Source organism: Amphibalanus amphitrite, unplaced genomic scaffold (assembly GCF_019059575.1).
Source record: "Amphibalanus amphitrite isolate SeventyFive unplaced genomic scaffold, NRLGWU_Aamphi_draft 002126F_arrow, whole genome shotgun sequence".
Lineage (NCBI taxonomy): Eukaryota > Metazoa > Arthropoda > Thecostraca > Balanomorpha > Balanidae > Amphibalanus > Amphibalanus amphitrite.
Window position 1 is genome coordinate 41004 of NW_024883619.1, and position 17614 is coordinate 58617.

Consider the following 17614-nt stretch of genomic DNA (forward strand, 5'->3'; position numbering starts at 1 on the left):
GCGCGCGCAACCTCCCCGCCGCTACACCGGACGAGATGAATGAGCATTTTGTAAACGTGGGACCACGTGTAGCCGCTAGCCTGGCTGGGCTCGGTCCGCCGCCCGATGTCCCGTGCCGTCTGCCCCGCGTGGGTGCGTGTGGGTTTCGGGTGGCGGGCACGACCCTTGCCGGCTTGCGGGAGGTTATGTTCTCCATGGGACGATCCGGTGCGTGTGGGTCTGACGGCATTTGCATCCGCATCCTGCTCCTTTGTTTTGACGCCATTAGTCCCATCCTTCTCCACATAATCAACACATGCCTCATCTCCTGTGACTTCCCCCAAACCTGGAAACACTCCCTGGTGTTCCCTATTTTCAAATCCGGTGATCCTGCCATGACCTCCAATTACCGCCCTATTTCCATTGTACCTGTCATGGCCAAGATTGTTGAGCGTGTGGTGCAGAGCCAGCTGCTCGCATACATGTCTCACAATCACCTCCTATCCTCATCCCAGCACGGCTTTCGTCCTCGTCATTCCACTGAAACCGCTCTACTGTCTGTCACAAACCGGCTTCTTTCCAACATGGATCGTGGTCAGCTCTCACTCCTATGTCTTCTGGACCTTAGCAAATGTTTTGATGTCATCCCACATCACCTACTCCTTTCCAAGCTAGAACTGTACAACATAGATCCCACTTGGTTTTCCGCTTACCTTTCCGGTCATTCTCAGTCAGTCTCTATCTCCAGTCCTTCCGGTCGTAGAGTGGTTTCAAAGCCCCTTCCTAACACCATGGGAGTGTTCCAGGGATCCGTCCTCGGTCCTCTCCTGTTCACCATCTTCGCTAATGATCTCAGCCTTCACGCGCCGGACGCTCATGTGATCCAGTACGCTGACGATACCCAAATCCTAATATCCGACGTCAAATCCAATCTCCCATCCCTCATCCAACGCATGGAGACCATCCTTGCATCCCTGTCTTCATGGTTCCATGCTCATGGTCTGAAACTCAACGCTTCCAAAACTGAACTCCTTCTCCTTGGTACCAGACAGAACACCCGCCACCTCCCTCCTGTCAGCGTACGGATCGGTGGGGAGACCGTTCAGGAGAGCCGCTCTGCTAAAAATCTCGGCGTTATTTTTGACAAACACCTGACTTGGGAAGCACACGTGACCGATATCGTTCACAAGTGCATTGGCATCCTGATCGGTCTCCGTCACCTGAGACATTTCCTCCCGCAGAGGGCTCTGCTCTCAATAGTTCAGAGTTTGGTGATCTCCCGAGTGTCTTACTGTATCACGGTTTATGGGAATGGATCAGCTGCGAACGATACTCGGATGCTCAAGGTCATCAATTTTGCGGCGCGTGTAGTGACCGGTCTTAGAAAATTTGATCATATCTCTCGAGCGCGAAATCAGTTGGGTTTTATGGTGCCGCGGCAAATGTGTGATTTGTATACCTTGACTGCTTCCCACAAGATACTTGTCAGTGGAGAGCCGTCCGAACTGGCCTCACTCTTCCAGTGCTTTTCTGACGCGCGCAATTGTGACCGGCCGACTAGACAGGACGGGCATCTTCGGCCGCCGGCTTTCCGAACCGTGACCGGACAGCGATCTTTTAGTTACCGAGCTGTGACGCTTCTCAACCGCCTACCAATCGAGACCCGAGCTCTGGGCCCGTCTGCTTTTAAGCGCGCTGCCAAGTCGCTGGTAATACGGTAGTTTTTACGCCCGTGCATGTCTGAGTGTGTGTGTGCGTTTGCGTGTGTGTGTGCTGTGTACATCATTGTTTGCTGCCTGTCATCCCTCACACTTCATTGACATTTTGTTTTATCTTTCTTACTTAACCCGCGCCCTGCTGGGGGGGGGTGTTTGAACACCCCCCCTTGTGGTTTTTCGCGAATATCTCAAAAACGGCGGCGCGGAGCGCCGCCGTTTTTGGTACACCTTATCATGCATCAATTCTACACATGTTGTGAAAATTTCAGACCAAGGTCATTCAAGGTCAGGTCACCAGGTCACTTGAAGTGACCTCACCTCATAAAAAGTTTCAATGTCTGTCATAGCTACACCAAGTGCCCGATCGCTTTGAAACTTTCAGCGATTGCTAAGAGCAATAGCATGTACAAAATGTATATCTCAGAATTTTGATATCGATGACCTAAGGTCAGGTCAATTTTGCGACCTCCCCATTATAAGTCAATGGGAGAAAATTGAAATGCGTCTCTTTTGGACGAAAGACATTATAAACACTCCCAAGCACTGAATTACAAGTGGTTTAGACACACTGAACATGAAAATGGTGTCCGTGACCCCTGTTTATGCCCTGAGGTCATCTTAGGTCACGAATGGTATCTAACAGTTTTTCGCAAATAACTTTTGATAGAGGCATGCTAGAGCGATGAAAACACCTTAGATGTGTTCAGCTCGACGATACGGATCGACTGATATGCAACATGACCCTTTCCGGTCAGGTCATGACCTTGACCTTAGGTCAAATTTTCAAGTTGACCTTTCAAGGTCAAGTTATAGTTCATTCGATGCGTCTTGACGAGAGGAACACGATGCCGGTAAAAGTAAGCTCGTACAAGGCTTGGGTCAAAAGTTATTGCAGAAAAACTGTTTCCGAAAAAATCGGCTATTTTTGCAGTTTTTGCCCCCTGCAGGCAAAACCGTTGACGTTAGGTCAAATCTGAGAGAATTACTCAGAAAGGGCGTTAATAGGGCTATCGAATGCGCTTTTCCGCGGCGCTGTAGCTCTATTGGTTCCCGAGTTATGCGTTGGCTTCTTGGAAATTTTCGACATTCGACCTGGAAATCGGCGAAATTTTGCCTTCAATGACCTCTGGTGACCTGACCTTTGACCTGACCAAAAAATTGACCGAAGTGATTTCGTCATTATTTTTGACGCTCTTTCGAACGCCGCCTTCCGCGTATCGCTACGTGGCCCAGGAGCCGAGTTAGAAGGGGGGGTGTTCAAACACCCCCCCCCAGCAGGGCGTGGAAATCCAGGACCCCCAGCCGGGCGCGGGTTAAGGCACAGAATAGCCACAACCAAGTGTGGAGTGTCTGTTGACGTAATACATACATACATACATACATACAGACGGCTCGCTCGACACTGCCCGCTCTCCGCCGGCGCCGGCCGGCGGCCGCTCGGCGGGCCAAGGCCGGGCCCTTCTCATAACAGGGGTTGCGGGCCCGTATCATAACAAGGGGGAGGCGAAACGACCCCCCCCCCCTCAGCGGGGCGCGGGTTAAGATGTTTACGTAGCCTTGTTGTTATACCTACCTTAACCCGCGCCCGGCTGGGGGTCCTGGATTTCCACGCCCTGCTGGGGGGGGGGGGGTGTTTGAACACTAGGGTGTGTCGACAGAGGGGTTTTTCTCACAGATTCGCGTTAGACAAAGATATAAATTGGCGGGAGCATCCCAAAACACTAGCCCTGCAGTTGGTTTTGCGTAAAAATGCGATTTGACGAGGCTCGGGCAGGTCGAAGTTACAGCGAAAAAGTCGCAGTCGACGGTGCTGCCACCTACATTGCCAATAACGGGCACTATCATATCGTTATAATTGGGGTAGTTTCAAATGAGAAATGACTTCTATTTTTGTTCAAACTGCTTAAGAAGAAATAAAACAATTCGGAAACATACATTTTTCCCAAATATCGCGTTCCATTTTTTCCTGTTGAGTTGTTAGGAAAGTGGTAAATTTCAAAGTTGACGGCTAAAAAACGAAACAGGAGGAACAGAGCAGGAATCACTCCAAGACGTGCGCCGCGCCGATGCTGTAGCCTGTAGATAAGGGGTAAGCAACAGAACCAGCATACCTAACGATTTTGATTACTGATAGATATTTTTCTCTAAATGAAAGACTATTAGTAACTCAGGCAAGCCTTCTAATATAGGTATCGACAGGGTTGCGGTAAAAGGTACAATCGATGGCACATTACAATTAATCTGAGTTGGGAAACAACACTCTTCAGATACCTACCATCAACAACCTCACTATCTCCTATATGGGAGCTATTTCATCTGATTCCAGCGCCCTGAAAACAAACAGGTTATCATCAAAAATCTCTGTATTAGCGCCTACCGACATATGCTGAATGACGGTATCAATACCCAACATTTGTAAAAGGTGATTCGCATCACAGCCCGCCGGCGTCGGAGGGGTTGAATCAGTGAGCCAGATTGCCAGCGACTCACCGCTGAACTACCGGGCGTAACAAAACGGACGATGCGACATGACTCAGAGATCATCACAGACGCGACGGTAAGCCGCCAACATCTCCTCTGATGTACCTATGCTTTAAAAATGTTGGCCAAAATTTAAGATCTATGTTATCTTTATAGTGCTAATATTTGGGTTTTCGGTTTTTCTAATCCCCTCTATTTCACGGATTGCTTGAAAAAAAGCTAGAGGGTTTCTTTTTACCGATGTCAAGTGGTTTTAGTTCAAAAGATTGGTGGTGCTGCTACTGGCAACAGTATTGGCGCAATAGGGTAGACCGGGGCAAGTCGCCCCGCCGAGGTAAAACGCCTCACCGATGTTTCTCGGAACTGGCAAGGTTCTGGGGAAACATCCTCTCTTCTATAAAACGTGCACTATACGATCATTATATGAGCAGACTGGAAATAAATTGTGATGGCTCTTTAGGGAGATATAGCCAAAAATGTGTTTTTGGAGTGATTTTTATGTTTTGTTGTCAGATCATGCATCATGGCGTTCTTTTATCGTCCACATCAGGTTAACGACTTTTATGTATTTTGAACAACTATTGTCTAACGCTTACAATGCCGGGTTGGTTCGTGTTAAATTATGTCTTGCTGGAGTGCAAGGCGTTGTTCTCTGACCGAACTACGTGATGGGGTAAAACGCCCCAGTAGGTCGCGGGGCAAAAAGCCCCATGGGGCGTTTTACCTCATGTGTTGTTCGGACTACCCACTTCCTAACGTTCGGTAGCTGGCGAACGGTATGTTTCTATGCATTTATATGTACTTTTCTCAGCAACTGGATGGCAAAGGAAGTATTTTGTTAACATTTGCATTGCAATAATTTATTATTTGGCCTTATGAGGCAGGTGAAAGACCTGCTCATACAATAGTGTCGTAGCTGAACACCTGATAGGATGGAAGGTGCTAACTTCAGTGCCATGCCTCCCAAGGTCCAACGGACCTTTCATATAAGATTTAGTCAACTAGCATGTTTAATCTTTAATCTAGAGTATGGGGCTTCTTGCCCCAGGCCGTGGGGCGTTTTGCCCTGGGGTTGGGGCAAAACGCCCTATTTGCAGTTGCTTCACAAACCACTTCCTAGCTGGGAGTCCGATCATAAGTGAATGAATTTGAGGGGTGGAATTTAAAGTAAAATGTCCAAAGAACGCATTGAGCGCAAATTTGGCCTTCCAGGTTATGTGGAATAAAAGTTATGTAGCAAAATAAATTATCTGGGGCGTCTTGCCCCAGGCTACCCTATAACCGTTCTTTAGTCACCATGTCAATAATAATGACACAATCAATGACCACCGACTCTCACTGAATGTGTCTTCCTGTGTTCCGCAGGAAGCTGAGCTGTGACTGACTGGCCATTGCGTGTCATCAGTTCGGCCAGTAGCGGCGGAATACCTTCAATTAAGGGGGGGCACTGCCGACTTTTGGTCCCATTCATTCCATGCAACGCCCATAGGGCTAATGTTAAAATGCCAAAATCAAAGGGGGCACGGTGCCGCGGTGCCCTCCCCATTCCGCAGCCTATGAGTTCGGCTTGACAAGGGAACCGCGAGGTGGCAGATAGCGATATTACGTATCTGAACGAGGGTACGCACGAGCTCAGATGGGGCGGGGTGGGGCACGACACCTGGCGGGCTGCTGGGATCGTGCTCACGATCGAGCCCCTGCTGCCCGCCCGCGCGCCGCCGTGGGAGGTGGCCGCCTGCCCACACGTCACATTCTCCCTGGACATCGGAGCGTTGCGGCGGGACGCCCCACCTGACGAACTGCACCAGGCGGCGCAGAGACACCTAGCGTCCCTCCCCCAGCAAGCCATCTGGGTTTGGACGGATGGGTCGGCGGATGCGGGAGTCCGCAGCGGAGGAGCAGGAGCCTTTGTGGAGTGGCCGGACGGTGCAACCGACGAGCTACGAGTCCCGAGCGACGAGTCCCTGCCGGTCAACTCTGCTCGAGCTTCAGGGCGGAGATGGTCACACTCCGCGCGGCCCTGAACCACCTGCGCGACCACTCGCACCAGCCGAGCGCGCCGATCACCATCTGCTCGGATTCGCAGTCGGCCCTCGCGACGCTGAGAGAGGGCCCGGCGTCCCAGAAGACCCTGCTAGGAGCCGCCATCTGGACCGAACTAGCGGCCCTGGCCGGTCCGTCCCGCCGGATCCACCTACAGTGGGTGCCGTCCCATTGCGGCGTCGACGAAAACGAGCGCGCCGACCAGATCGCCAAGGAGGCGACCGCGCTCCCCCAGGCGGCGGTCCCGGTGGACGTCGCTACCGCCCACCGCGCGGCCGCCAGACTGGCCCGCGACCGCACCATCGCCGCCTGGCCGGAGGGCTGGTACCGGACCCTGATGGAGAACCGGCTGCCGCCGCCGGCCGCGGCGGGGGACAGATCGTCGGCCGTCGACGTCCACCAGCTCCGCGCGGGCCACTGGTCAGGATCCCGCCAATACCTTCACCGGATTGGACGGAACCCTTCCGATGATTGCCGCCAGTGCCCTGACACCGACTGTGCGGCGGGCCGGTGCACCGTGTGCCGGGAGGAGGCCACACGCCCCGGCACTTCTTCTTCCGGTGCCCGGCCCTCATGGGCTGGCGTCTCCGGATGTACGGAACGATTTTCCTGAACCCGGAAGACGTCCGCGACGACGGAGAGGTGGCGGCCCTGGCGGCCGCCGTGAGGGACCTCCAGAGCCGCACGGCTACACCGCGGTGACGCGGCTGGAGGGAACACACAACAACAACAACAACAGCTCAGATGGCCTTCGGTTACATTTTTCGTTGCGTCTGTGATGATCTCTGAGTCATGTCGCATCGTCCGTTTTGTTATGCCCGGTAGTTCAGCGGTGAGTCGCTGGCAATCTGGCTCACTTATTCAACCCCTCCGACGCCGGCGGGCTGTATGGCGAATCACCTTTTACAAATGTCGGGTATTGATAGCGTCATTCAGCGTATGTCGGTAGGCGCTAATATAGAGATTTTTGGTAATAACCTGTTTGTTTTCAGGGCGCTGGAATCAGATGATATAGCTCTCATATAGGAGATAGTGAGGTTGTTGATGGTAGGTATCTGAAGAGTGTTGTTACCCAACTCAGAATAATTGTAATGTGCCATCGATTGTACCTTTTACCGCAACCCTGTCGATACCTATATTAGAAGGCTTGCCTGAGTTACTAATAGTCTTCCATTTAGAGAAAAATATCTATCAGTAATCAAAATCGTTAGGTATGCTGGTTCTGTTGCTCACCCCTTATCTACAGGCTACAGCATCGGCGCGGCACACGTCTTGGTGATTCCTGCTCTGTTCCTCCTGTTTCGTTTTTTAGCCGTCAACCTTGAAATTTACCACTTTCCTAACAACTCAACAGGAAAAAATGGAACGCGATATTTGGGAAAAATGTGTGTTTCCGAAAAGTTTTATTTCTTCTTAAGCAGTTTGAACAAAAATAGAAGTCATTTCTCATTTGAAACTACCCCAATTATCACGATATGATAGTGCCCGTTATTGGCAATGTAGGTGGCAGCACCGTCGACTGCGACTTTTTCGCTGTAACTTCGACCTGCCCGAGCCTCGTCAAATCGCATTTTTACGCAAAACCAACTGCAGGGCTAGTGTTTTGGCATGCTCGCGCCAATTTATATCTTTGTCTAACGCGAATCTGCGACTATCGACACACCCTACTCTGCAGTCTGCAACCCACTTCATTAAACGGCTGCTTGTTAACTCCTCAGATAGTAGGCATATGCTTCTAGCCTGCATATATTAATTCAGGCTGCTTTGAAAAATTGACTTACTTTCTTTGAAATTGGTATCCCATTTGTCAAGTACCTAGGTAGTATGCTCTTTTTTCTGGGCTGATTCATAGTAGTGTCAGTGTCAGTTATCAGTTTGTATTTATTGTTTTACAAATAAGAATATTACCATCAGGCTGCTCACGCATGAATGTGAAGTTTCACTAGTGGGGACCGAAATTCCTCATAATATCTTTTTACCTAGGGCTAAGGGGTTTTAAATATGAGCCTTCTGGTGAATGACAGTGACACTGAAGAAAATGTTTTTGTGACAATTTGGCTTTTCTTTCCAGATGAGTGCGACACCTACGTGCATCAACGTTTAGTGGACCTAAAGGACATCGTCAGCACCGAGATTTGCCAGCTGGAAACGCAGTGGGGCTACACGCAATGGAGGCACGCGTACCACTCGTCCTAGACAAAGAAACGTCCTCCGTGCTTCCGACGAACTTCAATCGGCGCGAAATTCCTAAACCTCGAGTCACGAGTTCATTCAGAGTAAAATAGCATGCCGAGGAAAAATCACTGTTCGGGACGAAAAGTGGAGTTCAGTAATTTAGACAAAGCCGGCCGTCACAAAATCATACTGTTCTTGTTTTTGCCCTCCTGCCATGGATTTTCTCGGCCTCCAAAGCGGGATGCAGCTGCGACTGCTACTTCTAAAGTGTGTAAAAGTCATGAACCTATAGGACGATAAGTCGTGATCTCGAATAACTTCGCCACGAGGTTGCGAACTTAATGAAAATGTTCCTGTCGGTGTTCTTGTTGTCCATGATCGGCCCGTTTTTTTCTTCCTATTCATTTATTTCATGTTTGTGATTTAACTACTGGGCGGGCAGAATCTATGCAAGTGTTTACCCAACAACCTGTTGAAAAACAGGACGGAATGCGACATGCCTTGACGCAGGACGGCCGCCGACTGTTGAAGGCAGCTAAAAATTGTTATGTGACTTGAATTGCGAGCGAATGTGCACCTATCAAAATGTTGGCGCATCAGAATCTGGTGCGTGAGCGTTAGTGTCGAAATGTGTTTATGTGACTGCATTAGATTTGTGATAAATGTATTGATATGCTACTTGCGAAGAATATACATTCTATATTTACGCGACGTTGATTGCGTCAATATGAAGAGATTGAACATGAAAATAACTGGCCCGCACCCTGACAGGTATCTCCCATCGCCGCCATGCCTAGGTACCTACATGTTTGGATCATGCCTACTGATACTTTGATTAGGTAGTCAATTTTAAAGATTAAGTAAATTATGTTCAGGTAAGTGAAGTTCTCCAATTTTACTCTTATTTGAAACGCTTAAGTAGCCACATTTGAAAGAAATAGCTTTAGCGTATGTCCCCTCACCCTAAAAATCATTTTTGCCCGGATAAGGCCTGAGACCGCTATTGCACCCAGTGATTGGCAATGAAGACAGGGGGTAAAAGCAGCTTAGGCTAGGCGCAATGGGGGTATGGGTACCATCATTCGAATAGCAATTAATTGCTGTTTGATTATCTACTGGGGCATTAACGTAATATTCAAATTTGACTGAGTTGTAAGCATTGAAATATAGTAAAATTGTATGTTATATCGACCGATAACGAAAACAATCGCGTCAAAAGTAGCATAAGCCATCACTGACTTGTGGCTAATATGCATTTTTAGAAAGCTTACTTTGTGGGCTTTCGTATTCCGGTGGGGCATTTATCGAAGGTGTCATTTATTCATTAATATTATTAGTTAATTATGGTGATACCACAATTTTGCCTAGTGCTTGCTTATCAAGACACGAGAAAAAAGTAGCTTAGGGTAGGCACCATTGAGGCATTCGTAACATCATACGAACGGCAATTAATTGATGTTTAATTATCTACTGGGGCATTAAAGGGACCATCCCACCTTAACATTAGTTTTGAGTTGAGATAGCCAAGTTTGCGGCCAGGCTCAGAAACCACCATTTATCCTGGTCGCAACCCCCGCAGCTTTATGGTGTTCAAGAAATTTCTTCCCTTTACTTGCAGGGTGGGACCAGCTTAGTCCCTATCTCTTAACCATTAGCGGTTTTTTGATGACGTCAGCAGTCATTTCAACGCCCGCCATTCCTTGAACCCGAGTTTTGCTGACCTTGAGCTCCCTTTTTTATCAACGTGAAATCCGTCGTCGGCGGCTTTTCATTTTAATTTGAATATTAGAAGATACCCACCACTGGAACTTGGACTGATATTATACCAAGGCCGAAGATGATCAAGCTGCCTGCTATATCTGGAGCTTGGTGTTCAACTTCAACATGGAATAAAAAACAAAATATCAAAGCAAACTGGATATGGTACTGCAAGTTAAAGTCCAAAGAAATTTGAAGAGCTGACAATTGACATTAATTCTTTTCCTGCAAGGTTTCCATATGGAGATCACAGTCACACCATGAAGAAATATTTTTGATGTTAACAGTTGAAAGGGGATTTATCTTCCAGTTTTGACGAAAGACGCTGCTGACTGTCTTTGTCTTTGGAAAAGGATGTCGGCATGATGTGCAATTGTGCTTGTGAAGTGGTTATAACTGGTCTTTTCACAGTATTAAATTAAATGTGCCATTGCAGCCAAGTGTGTTATCATGTAAGGTAAAATCAAAACTACAATGTTGGTTTTACGAGCATTGAGAAGGCTGGTAGGTAACACCTGCCTGTGCTCGTAAATCATGCTGCCAGAGTATTCTAAATTAATTTTATCATACACTTTTGTTGTCCAGAATGGTTGCACTATTGTTTGGTATCATATTATTCCATGTAAATATGGTAGTGTAAAGTCCGACCAACATGTTACCAGATTTGAAGCTGTTACGTTACCTAAGTACCTGTTTTTTTACTGGCGTGGTGAATGTCACCTGGATTTTGTTTTGAGGTGCAGACCTAGTAACTCTGACTACATGGGTTTGAAGCTATTATCTATTCTGTTTTTACTGGCCTGGTGAATGGCGACTGATGTTGTCCGTGGATGGCACTGAAACAAATTTTGAGTGTTTTGTACAGTGTTTTAATACAATGCTGAGGGCTGAAAGTTGTCTTGTTTAGAGTGGTGAAAGTTCAGGATATGCCAGCCACCATGGTGGGTCAGAGTTAAATGTGTTGCAGTCAGTTCGGCTTCGGCAAGCACACGGATGGGCATACGCATCAAGACCTGCTCTGCCATACTTTCAGCCAATTTTACCTAGGTAAGTCTTTTCTTTTTTCTGCCAAAAGCTATGACATTGTGAATTTCAGCACTGTGGCCTGTGTGTAGCTTTCAGGAAAGCAATTCTAAATAAAGCTCTGATAAAGTGCAAAATCAGCAATGCAGCCCTCTATTACATTTTCTACAACATCTTACTTGTTCCTTGCATGGAGAGAAAAATGCAATGTTATGAATTCGTTTATTCACATAATTTGACAAGCATGCAGTTACCTGCTACTATCACTGCACAAAACAGAGCAGAAAACATCAGTTGATCAAACACAAGACATAACAGAAGTTAACAACATAGGGCTGCCGAACCTGCTTCCTCCCACCACAGTTGATGCCATTTCCTAGCCTGGCTTGATGTGAGCACTGAATAGCTGCTTTGTCTAATTACAGCTCACTACCATTCAACTTAAACTACTCTCTTTAAAGTAAGAGTGAGAGCGTTCAGTGTTCATAGCAGCTCGACAGACGACAGACAACAAACATCTTGACAAACCAACCAGTATTTGATTTGGCTAATGATTTATGTTGATGTGCTTGTTGTATCATGGCCAAACTACTTTAACAGCAATAATCCCTGTTTCATCTTGATCTTGCTTTTATTTCCATTTGAACTCAGATCTTGAAACAATCATCTGAAGTGATATCAGATACTGGCTTCTGTTTATCTTGAAAGCAAGTTAAAACAACAATGATAAACTAAGGCAGGAGATGTGAGTTGTGGCAGTAGATTTTTGATTCTTCATATGTCAACCTTATATTGCTTGAGACCTCTGTGACAGACAAACAAATATTTATAGTTTTTTGATAGTTTGGATTCTTGGCTTGATTTAGCAGATCAGCTGTGAACCTTGACTTTGAAATCACATAAATGCCATGGTACCCCCGAACGAATCCTCGCATGACATTTCTTCGTAGCACAATTTTTCGTCCGCATTTCTTCGTCTACAAATCTTCGTCGGTGCATTTATTTGTCCCTCAATGCTTACTCTTGCATATATTTGCGTTGAAGAAGAAATGCGAGCCGATTTTCATATACCCTGGTGCGAGACAAAGTAATGCGATAGGTACGAATAAATGCCCTGACGAAGATTTGCAGACGAAGAATTGCGATACGAAGAAATGCCATAAGAATTGTCCTGGAATCCTTTATTGGCCATCATATATTGACCTTGATAAGATAAACGCATCATTCGCGCAATATTTGTCGCACTTTGATACCAAACTATTGCTTCCAAATGCCGACGTAAAGAAAACCTTTATGTGACGTCATAGAAACAGCGGATTTCCCAAAAAGTAAACAAAAATAAAAGTCTTATATCTCGAAAACGGGTGAATATTTTCCGGTAAAATTTGGTAGATGTTCATTTTCGCTCTTTGTGATTCACGCTACATCACTTTTATGCCAATTCATTAACTTTTTTGAAGGTGGGAGGGTCCCTTTAACGTAATATTCAAATTTAACTGAGTTGTACGCATTGGAATATAGTAAAAGTGTATGTTATATCCACCGATAACGAAAACAATGGCGTCAAAAGTAGCATAAGCCATCACTGAATTGTGACTAATATACATTTTTAGAAAGCTTACTTTGTGGGCTTTCATATTCCGGTGGGGCATTTATCGAATGCGAAATGTGTGCAATGATATTATTAGTTAATTGAAGCGATGCAATTATTTACTAATCAAATTATCCATTAAAATCCCTATTTACATCGCGAGATGTATCATGAAATTAAGCTACAATATGAAATGCATTTTTCTTAAATTTTCAGTTAAGATTTCGTTGACGCACAACGTATCGTTACTAAATAATTTGAATTAACGTGCGATCCGTTGCGATAGTTCCGACCGACCGCCGATGGTGGCGCTGGTGTCGCTCCGGCCGTTATGGCCGCGGCCGCCGCCTATCGGTGACCTATGATGTCACAAGTAAACCTCTGTACAGTCCTCAGAATCCACAACTTCACAACGTCTTCAGTGCCAGAGCAGCTCTTACAGGGAGATGAAACTTACCGGACCTAGTATTCTCCAAAGGTCTCACAACTTGTAGTATACCTCATATTTTTTCCCAAATGTCACATTAGGTCACGTCGGTCACGTGACCTCACCATTTTAAGTGAATGTGTGAAAATGAAAAGAAAGGTTCCATGCTTCAATTTTGCGATGTTGACCTTGACGTCACCAGGCTCATAAAGAGTATTTCGTCAATAACTCCCGATCAAATTAAGCTAGCGAGTCGACAAAGCCACCAATGGACTCAGAAAGACCTGCTGAATCGAGTGAATGTCATATGACCGTTGACCTCCTCCGACCAACTTCGGAACCGAGAGTCTCTGACCTGACATTGACCCAAGAAGGTCAACATCTGAACTTGACCTAGCCCGTACAAAAGCATATCATTCGACGCGCCTGAGCGAGACAAACACGGTGGTGCCACAATGGCGGCACTGCGACCTTTGTTACAAAGTTTTTTTTAAAATAAAAATCGAGCCCGTGCTTTGGGCCACTAGACCTGACCATAGAGGTCAACGGTTGACCTGAGACCTTAAAATTTGGTACCAGTCGATGCGTCTCATATCGGCGCACACGCTCGCTTTTTTCTGCGAGGCTCTAGCTCCATCAGGAACGAAACGGCAAGGTTCGTATCCCCCTCCCCCACTCCTCGGCCGGCGCGTTTGTAGAAAGTCGGCGAGGTCCGTCGAAGGCTAAATGCTAATGAACATGAAAAGCTATGGTGTGTTTCATTTCTTCCATTTGGTTTGTCCCTCAATTATTTCATCCTGATTGAATACAGAAAACGTTGAAAAATTTTCAACAAAATTAACTCACGTCGGTCACTTTCCGTGGCGCCGCTCCTGCTTGTTCCACCGACAGCCGAGACGCCGCTCCAGATCCTTCCTCTCCTGCCGATGACGCCTTCTCTGCTCCTCCAGCTCCTGGTTGTGCCGCTCCTGGAGCTGGATGAGCTGCTGGCGGTGTCTTCGCGTCGCCTCTATGAGATTCCGGAAGTGTTCAAGGTGCCGGCTTGGCTGCCGTCCCCGTTCTTGTTGTTGCTGCTGGTGCTGATCCTGCTGCTGCCGCTGCTGTTGTTGTTGTTGTTGTTGTTGCTTTTGCTCCTGCCGCTGCTGCTGTTGTTGTTGATGCTGATGCTTTTGTTGCTGTTCTTCCTGCTGCTGATGCTGTTCGGACTGCTGCTGCTGCTGCTCCCCCTGCTTCTTGAGGTCTGGAATAAGAATGTCCGTGATTGGTAGAAAACATATATGAGGGGGACACAAATTAAGCCCGGAATCAGGGCCAAGACATTGTACCCAGCTTTTCGAAGTGACTGACACGACTTATTTGGTAGTTAATGCGGCTAATCACAGCTAGAGCATGCAGCTATAGCATCTTTGAGCTCGGTCGTATTCATCAAATGTGTTTGATGTGTTTGATGTATTCATCAAATGTGTCGAATGAGATGAATGTGTTTCTTGCCAATGTTACACCAGTCGATGTGTTTAGTGATACCTTGTGTACGTTTAGAGCCCATGTAAAGTTGTACGTCTCGTCTTTGAATGTGTAGTTTGCCGATGAGACGTTTTTTTTTACTCACAGTTTACCATAGTTTACACTTTACGTACAATGTGTTTTACTTTTAGCCTGGGCTCACTTACTATAGTTAATGTATATAGATTTACTGGCTTTTAATATGCTTCTTATTCTTATTGAGGTACTTGGTGGGATGTACTTTGCTCATTTTATTGTGTGCATTTTTACTGTATATTTGTAAACGTGTAGGGTAGGTACTATTGTACTCAGTATTATATTATATGTTGTGCTGTTTTTTTTTGTGATTTACCTATTTTAGGCCTATGACTTCGCCTGTAAGTGGAGATTGCTCTGTTGGTGATTATGCAATGCAAATAAATAAATAAATAAATAAATCACGCATGCTAATACGACACTATGTTCACTAATCTAAATCTGATATCTTACCTCGTGCAAGTGTCTCCTCGTTCTCTAGCTCCTTCTCCAGCTCCTTCCCCAGCCGCTGACGCCTCCTGCTGCACTCCTCCATCAGCCGATCCAGCTCCTCCCCTGTCCGGATGTTCGGGTATCTCTCCTCCAGCTCTTGTGTTTCTCGTCGGTATCTCTGCTTCATTTTGTTCCACTGCTTCTGGAACTCCTGCTGCTGGTCGTCCCACTCGCTTTGGTGCTTTCGCTCCAGCACTGCACATTGCCTACGTTTCCTCCGATTCAGCAGCTTAATTTGCCTTTGACGTTTCTCTACAAGGAGCTGCGACTGTCCCTGAGTCTGCAGCTCCACGCACCTGACAGCACTGTCGTGTAGCTGATGAAGCCCTTTTCGCTCCTCATGGTGCCGCGTTTTCATTTGCCACCACATCTCATCATGATGTCGCTCCAGACGCTGGCACTCCTCATCATGCTGCTCGTTCAGACTCCTCTTCTCCCCGTAGCCCCGCGACTCCAGCTCCTGCCACAGCTGCTGGTGCTGTCGCTCCAGCTGCTGCCATTTCTCTCGCTGAGGGCTAGGCAGACCTTCCGATGTCTGCTCCTCGTCTGCGTCACGCCGCTCCTGGCCACCGGCCTCTCCGCCGTCGTCATCCCGCTGCGTGTCTGAAACACAGTAGGTTAGGTCGGCGTTAACCCGGCAGTTGCTGGGGTATTTCGCCACCCACCGTTTGCTGGGGGGGGGGGGGCGTTAAACGCCCCCAGCCGATAACTCGAGAACCAACAGGCGCAACGAGACGCACGAGGCGGCAAACGAAAGAACGCAACGAGACGCTTCAGATGAGTACTTTACAGTTGAAATTTGAGGTCACAGGTCGGGTCAAGGTCAGGTCAAACACCTGAAATCGGGCTTTCAGTAGCATGGACTTCAGGACTTCGCAATGGGCGCCTCTCGTCATAAACTCTGTCAAAACGGAGCACAATCCATCATGTAAGGCCTACAAGAGTGTCAGCTCCATGTAGGGGTCAGTCAAGCATAGGTCAGGGTCAAGGTCAGGTCAACCAGGTAGGCACATATCCCCGAAAATCAAAACTGATATTCGCAGCCTGTGACACATGTTTTATGGGTAATTTCGGGCGTAGAACACGATGGTGACATTCATGTTATCATATGTGTACGTGTTTGGCTCAAAAAGTTCCATTTAAGAAATGCATGTATCATGGTCGTGAAGTAGTCACGAGGAATTGATAAGATTCAGTTCAAGATTTTGGAAAATGCGGAACGATAATCATATATCGAAGATAGTCATTTGATTGTTCATGGTATTGGCAGTCTAATGGCGTTTACGGCATGTCTGTATATCTATTCTGTGATTTTATATGATTTTTTGAACATATGCCATTTTTGGTCGAAAACTCAGAAATCATGACGTCACTAAAACCTCGATATCTGAAATATTTTCCAACTGATTTTTTGAAACTTTGTCACAATAAACTTCAATTAATTCGCTACAGGTACCCAAAATTTGGCGCGCCTGCGGCGCGCCGTTTTTATGGCCCGGCGAAAAAAGTGGGGGCGTTTAACGCCCCCCCCCCAGCAACTCGCGGGTTAAAGGGAGATTATGACCTTTTTCCACAAAATCTGAGTTAGGACCATTTTCTGACAAAACACAACAAGTTATAATGTAAATTAAAACCATTTTGCTCAATTCGGTACCTTGCCGCAAATATCTCAACTTGAAGTCACGTTAGCGGGGAGCGCTGAAAATGACCGTTGAATAAGTACTTACATCACTTTTTGGTACTTGCATGTAATTTTGTAAAATGAGCGTATTCATTACATTTGATCTTCATCACATCTAGTTAGTTAATGGTCGTCTATAGTGCCTTCAAAAGATATTCATGGTTTGGGGGTGGTTTATGTCTAAATTTACGCAACTATTTTTCCTGTTCATCATCTGTCGCCATATGCTGCTATTTTAGTAGCAACGACTCAATTTTGAATCGGTCCCGCCGACTGCACAATAAAAGAAGATAGATACAACACTTTTGCGGCATCACTGAAAAACTTATGCAGTACTGTTATCAAAATTCTCATAACACCGTTCGACAAACCTGAAGCCTTTTTGAAATAAATATGCTTGTATTTTTCGCTTCAGGCTCTGAGGCCAAAATAATGAATTTCGTAGTCGCAATCGCAAGATTTGGCTGCGTTTCTGGCGCATGCCGTTCATTTGTGGCGCAAAATAATACTTAGAAACAAAGAAGAGTAGGCACTATGTATCCCCGAATTAGAATCTAATTAATTCTAAACCGAATTAACTCTAATTCAAATTAGAATCCTTACAACCAAGCAACGACAAGGCGATAACATAAACAAAAACCCAAGCGTCGCTGTTTGAAACAAAAGCGCCATATACTGCGACTTTTTTATAGAGAAGGACAACGCAT

The 17614-nt window shown here is 46.5% G+C and overlaps 1 protein-coding gene across 1 annotated transcript; it reads right to left on the reverse strand.

The window, feature by feature from the left end:
* Positions 1-959: 959 nt before the first annotated feature.
* On the reverse strand, positions 960-15829 carry LOC122376406 (putative uncharacterized protein DDB_G0271606; the record flags this gene model as incomplete). Its single annotated transcript, XM_043356271.1, has 3 exons — positions 960-1050; positions 14333-14435; positions 15188-15829. Coding segments are annotated over 3 exons (836 nt in total), but the record flags the coding sequence as incomplete, so codon positions are not given.
* Positions 15830-17614: the final 1785 nt, after the last annotated feature.